Source organism: Rutidosis leptorrhynchoides, chromosome 3, assembly GCF_046630445.1.
Source record: "Rutidosis leptorrhynchoides isolate AG116_Rl617_1_P2 chromosome 3, CSIRO_AGI_Rlap_v1, whole genome shotgun sequence".
Lineage (NCBI taxonomy): Eukaryota > Viridiplantae > Streptophyta > Magnoliopsida > Asterales > Asteraceae > Rutidosis > Rutidosis leptorrhynchoides.
Genome location: NC_092335.1, coordinates 483,674,161 through 483,686,617, shown reverse-complemented (window position 1 = coordinate 483,686,617; position 12,457 = coordinate 483,674,161). Strand labels below are relative to the sequence as shown.

The 12,457-nt window shown below is 31.3% G+C and overlaps 1 protein-coding gene across 1 annotated transcript; it reads left to right on the top strand.

Annotated features, from left to right (window-relative positions):
- The first annotated feature begins 10,540 nt into the window (after positions 1 to 10,540).
- Positions 10,541 to 11,934, top strand: LOC139901723 (uncharacterized). Its single transcript, XM_071884401.1, has 2 exons — positions 10,541 to 11,446; positions 11,557 to 11,934. The coding sequence occupies exons 1-2, from the start codon at positions 10,541 to 10,543 to the stop codon at positions 11,932 to 11,934; spliced, it is 1,284 nt and encodes a 427-aa protein (XP_071740502.1).
- The last annotated feature ends 523 nt before the right edge of the window (positions 11,935 to 12,457 follow it).

Sequence of the window (12,457 nt, the reverse complement as noted above, 5' to 3'; positions counted from 1 at the left end):
TCACCCTTTGGGCCACGGCGCGACAAATTGCTCCGCGGCGCGACAATGGCCGTGGCCTGGTACCAGGTCAGTTTCAATTGTTCAAGTCTTGGTCAAAACTTCAAACAACCATAAAACGCAAACCGTAAACAACTAGAAGACGTATCTTATACCGTTGGAAAGCTCTTTTGACAAGGAACACAACTAAGCACTTATCATCAAACAAAAACAACATTTTCCATAACCGATTTCTCGTCAAGTGATCGTTTAAAAGTCCATTTTCAAAGTTTCAAGTTCATCAATTGCATTTTAAGTTTCGGGAATCCAATTCACACATATGATATGCCGTTTTGAAGGTAATGAAGCATACATTACTACTAAACACTAACAATTAACATTCCATGGCATTTAAACATCCAAATGTTCATGTCAAGAACTATCAAACCCTAGTCAAACATCACAAAATCATTAATCGGGTTTTTGAAGTTTTCTTAATCAACCTACACATCCAAACGAAGCTAGTGATACTAGTAACACAATTAAAACATGCACTTTAATAATCTAACAACATTAACTCATCCAAAATCAAGGATTAAGCACACCCATTTCAAGTTCATGCTAGTTACTCCAAAAACAACAAATCGAGCAAACCAAACATATATTCATGCTAGACACGAGCCATTGACACTAACTAACACCATTTCAAATCAAAAACACGAATTTAGAGAAATCTAGAGTTTTAGAAATGTTACCCAAAATGGATGAAATTGGTACCAAATCGAAGAGGATGATGAGAGGATCACGAATATGTAATTTGTTTTGAAGTTTGCTTCCCGATCCGAATTTAGATGATGAATTATGTTTGTGTTCTTGAGAGAAAAAAAAGAAAGAAAGAGAGAGAGATGGAGGGATTGAATGGTGGAGAAAATGGGTTGACTAGTTGACCTAGTCAACTAGTTTGCCCATTTGGCAACTCCGGTCCCTCGAGTTTCAAAGCGGGTGCGGGAATTAACCAAACGAAATATTTTAAAAACGCTCGAGTAGACGAGTGATGTTATAATTAAATAACGAGAATATTATAAACGTTAGTCAACGGAAATTGAGAATTTAAATAGCGAAAGATATTATTTAAAAAAAAGACGGTGTTAAAAATAAATTTAACGGAAAAACGCGGGATGTTACAAAATTTAAGCCTTTTCAAATTCGACATTTTCTATTATCAAAAAAATGAACAACATAAATCATAATCATAATCAACTTCTATTCATAGACAAATAATAAAATGAAATTAGAATCATTTTAAATTCATAAGTAGCAAACAACAGAATAATGGCATGATTACCAATGATAAAATCACAAGAGCAGGATAGAATATAGGTTCACCCGGTGGTATATTAGCAACAATGATGATAGTTAGTATGACCAATACAATAGGAAAAATCATCCTTGTGTGAATCATCTTTATAAAAAACTTTTTTTTTTTAGAATGGTAATCTGAGAAAATGAAGATTGATTTGTGAAAATGTGAAATCGGAGATGTTTATTTTATATTTGAAAAATATAGTCGTTGTAACGTCGTCAGTTGACGTTAACAACTGTTATGTATATATGACCGTTGTAACGTCGTTGGTTGACGTTAACGACTGTTATGTACTCGTTGTATTAATAATAATTTTAATAAAAGAATTTTATTAGTACAAATACGATTACTATAAATACATTTAGTATAAATACAATTAGTATAAATACGTTTAGTATAAATACGAAGATTAAGAGAATAAACATATTATGCATAAATAATAAATTTTAAGAATAAACATTAGTATGCATAAAATAAATAATGATTAATTGCATAAGTAATCATAAATGTTAAATAACATAAATATAAATGTTAGTGAAGTTAATAAGAGTTAGATTATAGAAATATAATTCAGGCGGTATAACCGACCATATATAACTTAAATAACATAAATATAAATGTTAATGAAGTTAATAAAAGTTAGATTACAGAAATATAATTCAGGCGGTATAACCGACCATATATAACTTAAATAACATAAATATAAATGTTAGTGAAGTTAATAAAAGTTAGATTACATAAATATAATTCAGGAGGTATAAACGACCATATATAACTTGAATAACATAAATATAAATGTTAGTGAAGTTAATAAAAGTTAGATTACAGAAATATAATTTTACTTATGATGATAATAATATTTACCTTACCAATAAATAATAGAAGATATCGTTAAAGAATTTCTTATCTTGATTAATGACTTGTGCTTGCTTAGATAAACCTTGATTATACGGAGCACTTCGTGCTGATAACGTGTTATAATTTAAGAGTTTATAACTACCTTTTCAAGGCTTGATTCTTGACAATATATTACTAATATTGATATTATAGAAGAGTGAAGAAGAGAGCAAATATTCTATATTTTAAGAATGGTGTATTGATATGCTTACATTTGTTCGATATTTATACTACATAAAGTCATTCACAACTGCACAATTTATCCAAATGCAATTCACATGTTTTTGGTTGTATATACAAAAGTTGTCGGCCACAATATTGATAACAAATGTTTTATTTTTCGAATTTTTTTTCGAAATTTTTTTTTTGAATTTTTTTTTTCAATCACATGTGATTGGATTTGACATGCAGTATATCACATGTGATTCTGCATGCCAATCACATGTGATTCTGCCTGTCAAATCCAATCACATGTGGTTGAATTTTTTTTTTAGTAAAATGACCAATTTCAGTAAGTTTGTGCCAAAACCTTTAAACACCAAGTTTTTGATCAAAACTTGATCAAATCACCGAATTAAAGTCTGAAATTTTAAAGATATGATCACGAAACGCTAACAAAATTGATCAAATCACCGAATTTAAAGTCTGTTTCCGGTTGAAATTTTTTGTTGAAAAAAAAAATTGAATTTTTTTTCAATCACATGTGATTGGATTTGACATGCAGAATCACATGTGATTGGATTTGAAATGCTAAATTTAAAAAAAAAAATAAAAAAAAATTTTTTTAAAAAAAAATTTAAAAAAAAAAAATTTTGAAATTTTTTTTTTCCAATCACATTTGATTGTCGCGTCACACGCTCTGATTGGTCCACTGGATTTCAAGCAAATTATTGGATTCAAGGGATTACAACTCTTAAGAAATATTCTTGTGTGTTTCACTTTTTTAAGCATGCATGGATGATCATTACCTGGGTACCATTTGAGTCGCCCCGGATTTGGACCCGGTGCAAACAGTTGCCGGTGCAAACAGTTGGCTTGTTCATTTAGAGGTTTGTCAAAATCAGTTACACTTTATGTGTTATATCTTGATTCTAATTGTATTTGTTACAGGGTGGTGGATGGTGTAGCAACATTAGAACATGTGTTTACCATAGATCAACAAGGCGTGGATTGTCCAACTATTTTGAAAAAGGGTTAAAGCCAAAAATAGGCTACAAACATACACAAATGTACCGATGTCGCCCAAAACTCATTTCCGTCCTATTGTCGCCTACAAACTTTCAAAAAGTGTACCGATGTAAACAAAAACTTTCAAAAAGTGTACCAATATAAACAAAAATAACTTGCTACCGGCTAAACTGGTTAAAATCAACACGTGTCGTTCGTGGATTGGATCTTAATTCGTAAAAAAAAAAAAAAAAAAATCAGGTTAAAATTAGTCTGTAACAGGTCAAAACTATAAAATGTTGATATTAGCACATTTTTTGAAAGTTTGTAGGCGACAGTAGGACGGAAATGAGTTTGTGGGCGACATCGGTACATTTGTGTAAGTTTGTAGCCTATTTTTGGCTTTAACCCTTTGAAAAACACCTTGCTTTTACAGGAATTATGAGCAATAGGGCACAAGATAATTCATGTATCTTTTGAAACAGATTATTTTTTTATTGTCGGATGTTTTGCAATGTGAATTCTTTGTTTAATTAACTCGAATTGACTAAGTAAGCTCCCTTAGTTCTCTTTTGAATCAAGCTCTGGAACCTCTTGTTTTGCCTGTTTTGTGGTCAAGTGTGGTAAATGGTAAATAACTGTACCATTTGGTCCATTTGGAAGTATGTTCATATATATCAGTCTTATGGTCAAATTGTGACAGCTTTGATAGTGATATGATAGTGAAATTATAGTCAAAAAAATGAAAAGTCATTTTGTTGATCATTTGGGGACTTAACCCATTTGGGTCAATTAGTGTCAATTTGGGTAACGGTCAATGTAGACATGTTCCATATGTCTAGTTAAATGATTCTGTAATTTTTGGTGTTTTGAAAATCAGTTTTGGGTAGTCGTTTGTTGAAATGGGAGATTATGACCCATTAGGGTCATAAGAGCCTATTTTGACCCATAAGCACCAGCACGTCCAGCATGTATTTCTGAGTTGTGACATGAATTTGGTTAGTCCAAGTCAGCCGGATTGAAATTTGAGTCATCAAAAGAAGCGTTTTATCATTTTACTTAAAGTGTCAAAAAATCGACTTCCGGACCGGAACTACTTTGCGGGCTCGTAAGTTGAGAATGTTCAAATTTTGATAAAAAAGTATTAATTGAGCTAGAAAGTATTCCTGACAAGCTTCATAATGGTATATAATGGTATAAGATATGTATTGGTTTGTCAAAGGGTGACCAGGTTTTAATAGAGTGTGAAAACGGGAAGTTGCGTATGCTGAAGCATAATAGGTATCTGCAGTAAACAACATGTGCAGTTTCGTGGGACTGTTTTCGTTAACACATAATTTTCAAATCGTAACTTCGTTTTTGAGACAGTCATAGTTAATGGGTCAAAACGGATAAGTAAAATATTAGAATATGTAAAGATACCATTTGTTCTGGCTTAGCTTTTGGCTCCTCTTTATTCCTGCTATCCATATAAACAAACCACTTATAAACGTTTCTTGAAAGTTAAACCAATAAACTGATAATTATTAACATATTAGTGTGGGTTAAAATACAGGTTACAATGTCAAATGGACCGATTTATAGGCATCTCACAAATGGGTTATAATTTCTGCCTATATCCATCTAAAAGTAGCCCACTGTTACTTGTAAAGATTCAAACTTAAGACTTTTAAAGTGAGACTAATAAGTAAATATCGGAACAGGCAACCTCTATGACCTCTAAAAGTAAAACCCGTTTAACCCATTTTCCTTTCAAATAAACATACACTTGCACTTATAAACATACATTATTTTTCACTTATTGTCCTCTACAGTTTTTAATCTTTTTATAATAATAACCGGGCTGACATATTCATATCATTTTTAGAGCACATAAAGTTTCATCTTATCACTACACAACTTGACTTCAAACCTGAGCAACAAAAGTTATATGTAAAGTATTATTATTTTATGATCCATCCAGTAAAAGCAGACCTTAAAAAGGTTCGTAACACCAATACAGAGCACATAAAAGGTTCATTAGATATCTATGATTTCATTAGGTTGAGGAACTAACTACGTCAAAGAATTAATGTTGGTGACTTGTTACTTGATGTATAAGTCATGGACTTGCATACAATAGTGCATATTTAAAAGTTGAATACATACAATATAAGTTTTGATAGTTTGATGCATACAATCAGAGACGAAGCCAGGATTTCAGGATAGGGGATGCTTACGCAATAAATTTTTTTTCAACATAATCACTTAATCAATAATAAACATTCTATGTACGTAATTAACGATCAATGATAACAAATCCATTCAGATACAATGACAATGTATCATTATGAACGAAAGAAAACAACAACCATTTTAAAATAAAAGAACAAGTTTTTCAAAAGAAATCATAAAAAAATAGATTAGTAACTACTGACCATGCGTCATCCGTTATCTCATTAAGTAACCTATAAAATAGTTATAATAATTGTATAAGTTAAATGTGTATAAAACATACACCAAAAAGTTAGTTAGTTAATATTGCACCTTTAGCATTTGAAGTCGAACACGCCTACGTTTTTTTTAGTAGCGAAATCATCTATTATGTCATCAATAGAAAGGGTTTCTACAATATCCCTCTCAATGTAAAGAATCAAACAATATAATCACCACCAAATCTACGTTTACACTTTCAACTCTAGGAGATTCATCCATAATATAATCATCACCAACATGTGCTTGGGAGTTATTAGGAACATCTTCCGTAACATTATCTACTTCTTGTTGTCACCGGTGATCATCAACAATGTTGGTTTAAAAAAATCAAACATTGTTCTTTTTGAAGGCATGGTTAACCTAATCTCATTGAACAAAATCATATATCATATATGTAATTAATACTCTAAATTAAAGAAAAATAATAATTCAAATTCAAATCAAAAAAGTATAACAAAAAACAATTGTAATACTAACTCTTAATATTAATAAGAAATAATAAAATTACAAATTTGAGAGACAAACTAAAGAGATACGAATAACCAATATGTTTGATTGGTAAGATTGTGAAAATTAGACTAATAACTCATACATGAAATCAAATGAAGAACAATAAAGATTAAATGAGCTAAAGAAATTTGAGAAGGAAAACAAGCAGAATAGAGTGAAACTCAAAATTTAATGAAACCTCTTTATCGTAGTTACGGCAGTTGGCAGAGGGAAATTCCAAACCTTCACTATTAATCCGCGCTTAAAAATTGAGATATTAACCCCTTAATATTAGTGGGCCCTTTATAAAATAATAATAATAATAATTATTGATTAAACTAGAAATTAATATAATGAGTTTAGTGTGCTGGCCCATACACAATTGGACTAGAGATATACAAAAGCTAATATGCATTTATAGGGGATGCTTCTTGTTATTTCAAAAAAAATGAACATACAAATTAGGTGTCGGTGGTTCACTTGGGGGATGCTCAACATCCCCAAACCACCTCATTGACTCCGTTGTTGCGTACAATAGGAATTTAACGAAAGTTCAATGCATTTTCAAACAATTTTCCCAAAAAGTTATATGTAAAGTTATTAAGATTTTCCAGCGGGTGGTGCCCATTATTATTATTTTATGATCCATCCAGTACCAAAAGTAAAACCAGATCTTAAAAAGGTTCCTAACACCAAGACGGAGTGAGCAGTCTTCTGAGAAGGCCCCTCATAAGATGCAATTACCGTAATCAATATAATCCATGGTAAATATAATCTTAACTAATCAACTACATATACTAAATGATATACATCCAGTTGAAAATTTGGGTGGAGTTAATTTAAGATTTGTTATTTAAATTATGAAGTTACCTTTTGACCCCTTGTTTGGGGGTTTAGAAGGGTAAGATGGTAAAAGTTTGGGGATTTTTGTTTGTTTATTGATGTCGTTTTGGCCTAGCCAAACGAAGGAATCGGCGGTGGATTTTAGTTATAGATTAATAATACTCATTACTAATAAGAAAGCGAACCTATATTCAAATACTTAAAAATATCATTAACAACAAACTAACCAAATCATATTAATATCATGTAAAACATTGCAATTGCAGATTTTTTCCTTTATCATCATCTCCGATTTCTTCTTTCTCACATCCAATTTCAAGAGCATCTAAAGGTGAAACCAAAGTCTCCACGTACTCTACGTAGTGCAAACTAGAGTACTTGCAGTTGTCACGTGACCAAATTTTAAGCTTTTTATACGAGCCTCTTAAAATATCGTAGATAATTAGTTGATCAGAGCGATTCACTATAAGAATTCTTCCATCATCCAAAATCTTAAGAGTGCGCAAGTTCCAATAGTCTATAAAACCTAGCGTAAATGAATGTGTATTATCCCATGAGCTCTCAATACAGTGTTCCTTCCTCACCCCACAACTCGAAGCTCGACACAGTGATCCGTTTGAGTAAACAAAGGCATCCATTTATTGTACCTAGACAATTGATATAATTCGTACACGGTACAGTTATCTCAAAAAAGACCATATCTTTAACACTGAGGACAATCAACTCATTCTTCGTTTTAACCCAATACAAACATCCATTTACAAACGTAGCGACTGGATATTTAAACAACCCAACGTTGTAAATGTTTGTATTCCATGAGCTCCACGAATCCCTTTTGATGTCATAGACATCACAAATATCGGAAGAAGATGCTCTAAACCTAACAATTATTAGGTCATTCGGGGTAGAACAGTAGCCAAATCCGTATCCACAAAGCGACCAATCATTCGGAATAGGAGGAACTGGAAGTTTCTTGGACTTACAAGTGAAAGGGTTATATAAAACGATAGCACTGACATTTGTTAGACTTATTTATTACTCCTACATTAATGTGTCCTAACCTATTAATAACAAGTCACAATCTTATTGATATGGTGAGATCACAAGATATGATTATTAATAATAAGTTACCATCTTATTGATATGGTGAGATTACAAGACTCATGACATGTTGTCTTTTATGATCATACTTAAAATACCATAATGAATGCACTTAACTAATCTTGATGGGAGATATTAAGTTGCATACTCTTTAATATTTGGAGTTGATCCCTCCTTAACCTCTCCTATAAATAGAGGCTCATTCTTCACCTCTATGTAATACACAACAACAACACATTACAATTACTCTTAGTCCATCACTAAAGGAGAGGATCAAGTAGAAGATCAAACATCCTAGTTGTGTTCTTATGGCTTCATCTTTCCATTCAAGTAAGCCTTACATCTTTATGTCTTAATCTTTATTTAATGAATTATATGATGTTTATGTTATGTCTAACATGTTGTACCAGAGCAAACAAAATTTCATATATATTAGAATCCGAATTAATCTTTGAAATGTGTAAAAGTACATGCATGGTCACTGATTAAAGATTATAACTTAATTTTCCATCGTAGTACTGGTCACTGATTAAAGATTATAACTTAATTTTCCATCGTAGTACTGTTTGCATGTTATGGTCTAAATCACCACACTTTATGTTTCATTGATTTCTATGTCTATTTGATTTGTAATATTAATAACTTGTGTGTTGATGTATACTTATAAGACAAATTATTTCGGATGATTATATGACATGATCCACTAAATATTATGTTTCATGTAATTCATTAGTATACTTGGCATGATACTCATTTTAATTTTTTTTTCCTTATGTTTTCAAAAGAAATAAAAAGTCATATGAAAACATTTAAGAAAACTACTTACGTTTATAATGGACACTTTTGAAAAAGTTAAACTTTAATTTGGATACTAAAAGGTTTCTGCCAAAATTTTTTTTTTTTAATGAGATCTACTCTTATGCATTCTTTTATTTATTACGATAAGAATAAAAAGGAAAAGAAAAGAAGAGTATTAAAACCAACTATTGATAGAACTATCCAATTAATTGAAATTATGATCAGTGAGAAACATCGACGATTAATATTAAATTTTCTTAATGGTTTTGTCACTTAATCTTATGTGTCTTTACATTTCAACTATTAATTTTATTGGATGTTTTAGATTATTTAATTTTTGTTAATATCTCGATTTATATAAACATACGGGGTAACATATAAATATTCAATATCAGTTGTCTGTTCAATTAAATAGGCACGTAACATTGTTAACTCTTTTCGTCATTGAATGGGTGCCATTATTGAATCAGATGTTTGGTAACCAAATATTTTGGGTCAACATGTAATTTCAATTTTTTTTGTAACATTACAACTTCGATATAAACACTTAATTTCACTAAAAGTTATGACTTAATAGTGCAATATTGACTAACCATAAATCACACTTAAATATCGTACTAATTTTATATTAACTGATCACTTATTTTTATAGCTTTATGTGCTGGGAAGTACTTTACAATAATCACATTTACACTATGATTAATTTATAGGTTCGTGCAATATTGACTAACCATTTAATTATTATATTTAAAGCGTGACTAACCGAAGTTTGAAATATAACTGAACTTTGATACGTAATGTGAAGTAGTTCCTTTAATCTTGTTATTATTGTATGCCTTAATAGTTGAGACATGGAATTATTGTTACTTTACTTATGTATCACCATTCAGTATAATTTTTTTTTAAACAGAAGGTAAATATACCTCTTATTCAAAGATAATGATTTTCTGTTGATGAGATTTAAATGAATAGGGCTTTTCAAAACTTTTTTATTTTTATTTTTTATGGTTTTATGACTGTCTAATTATTGAGATTAGTTGTCGGTCCAACGGAAGTCTACTAGTTGAAATAATCATGGTGAATGAAAAGTCATATCAAGTCACGTTTGGTGTCTAAGGATTGTGAGATAGCCCAACGGTGACTTAAAATTTTAGGACATCATACGGTATTAGCAAATTATTTATAATTAGTTTACTTATATTTCTGCCCAACGGTGATGTATTTGTAAATTAATTTTGCATTACTTAATTAAGAAGTTATAAGTGCATTGTTGATGGAACCAATGAGAAGTCAATGATTTCACAACTTCTTCAATAAATTTAATTTCGTGTTGTGATTAAATTTATCATACCAACTTTTGCCCTATAGTTGGTGTTATTATTGTTATTATTATTATGTCACTAATATAGTCTAATTTTATAAATTTGAACCATGAAAATTATTTTAGTCCTTAATCAAAATAATAATGAGCATAATGATGAACATAATATTAATGACCATTACATTTCAGCTTTAACACCCACTGCTATTGCAAACTGTATTCCTTGTATAGAACACTTGAACGGAACTAATTTTGCATCGTGGAAAGATCAAATTAAGATTTCCCTCGGCATAACTGATTTGGACTATGCTTTAAGATTTGATCAACCTGCACCTCTTACCGACGAAACTACGGTTGAACAAAAGAGGACTTATGATATATGGGAAAGATCAAATCGCATGTCCCTAATGATAATGAAGAATTCTATATCGCCTGCTATTCGAAGAGCCATTCCTGACTCCGAAAATGCTAAAGAATTCTTAGAATTTGTCAAGAAACAATTTAAGGGCTCATCTAAATCTCATGCGAGTACCCTTATTCTTAAGATGCTTACCACGAAGTATGATGGTGTTAGTGGGGTACGTGAGCACATCATGATGACGAATGACATGGCCTCAAAATTAAAGGGCATGGACATGGAAATATCTGAAGGTTTTCTCGTTCATTTCATTATGACATCTCTCCCATCCCAGTTTGGTCCTTTTAAGATCAACTATAACACTCAAAAGGAGAAATGGAAAATGTGCGAGTTAATTGCCATGTGTGTCGAAGAAGAGGAAAGGTTGAAAATTGAAAAACCAGATGTTGCTCACCTCACCACCGCTAAGACTACTCGTAAGAAAGTTTTCAAAAATAATAAAGGTTCAAAATGGGAGAAAGGAAGTTCCGCAAAAGAAAGTTCTTTAAAGGCAAGTGCAAGTAAGAGAAAGGAAACTGGTCCAAAATGTAAGTTTTGCAAGAAACATGGACACATTCAAAGAGAATGCCCAAAGTTTCGAGAATGGTTAGACAAGAAAGTCCGTATATATCCTATATTACTTACCATGAATGTTTTTCAATTAATGTTCCCTCTAATACTTGGTGGGCTGATAGAGGTTCTATGGTTCATGTTACTAACTCATTGCAGGGATTCCTTTCAAAGAAGCAGCTACAAAAGGGGGAAAGAATCATTAAGGTCGGTAATGGAGATGAGTTACATGTTGAAGCTATTGGGACTCTCTTATTATTTTTAGAGGGTGGTTTCAATTTGTACTTAAATAATACACTTTATGTTCCATTAATGACTCGGAACCTTATTTCTGTTTCTAAACTTGATCGTTTTGGTTATGTTTTTAAGTTTGGGCATAATTGTTTGGAAGTGTATTTTGATTCTCATATTGTCGGTACTGGTTCATTAGAAAATGACCTCTATAAGCTTCATTTAGATAACAACTTTGCGGAATCCCTATTGACCATGGACGTAAATGTAATCGCTAATGGAAAAAGGAAAAAAACTAGAAAATGAAAATTCCTCAAGATTGTGGCATAAACGTTTAGGTCACATATCAAAAGACAGAATGCAACATCTAACTAAAGAAGGAATCCGTCCTACTCTAGATTTTTCCGATTATAGCCAATGTATTGAATGTGTTAAGGGAAAATTTGTGAAAACAAATAAGAAAGGGTCCACAAGAAGTAAAGAACTTCTTGAAATTATTCATACTGACATTTGTGGACCTTTCATCACTGATATAGGAGGACATAAGTATTTTATCACTTTCATTGATGACTATTCTCGTTATACTTATGTTTACTTGATTAAGGGAAAATCTGAATCTCTTGATGTTTTTAAAATCTATAAGGCTGAAGTTGAAAATCAACTTAAATGCAAGATTAAGATTGTGAGATTGGATAGGGGTGGAGAGTATTATGGTAAACACTCTGATGTTGGACAAAGCCCCGGTCCATTTGCCTTATTTTGTCGTGAACATGAAATTATAAATCAATTTACTATGCCGGGAACACCGCAACAAAATGGTGTTGCCGAA

What these genes read in the sequence shown, in the direction of transcription:
- LOC139901723 (XM_071884401.1), top strand. Translation starts at nt 10,541, where the DNA reads ATGAAAATTATTTTAGTCCTTAATCAAAATAATAATGAGCATAATGAT. An exon ending in GAGAATGGTTAGACAAGAAA is followed by an intron (nt 11,447 to 11,556) that starts GTCCGTATATAT and finishes AACTCATTGCAG; the next exon opens with GGATTCCTTTCAAAGAAGCA.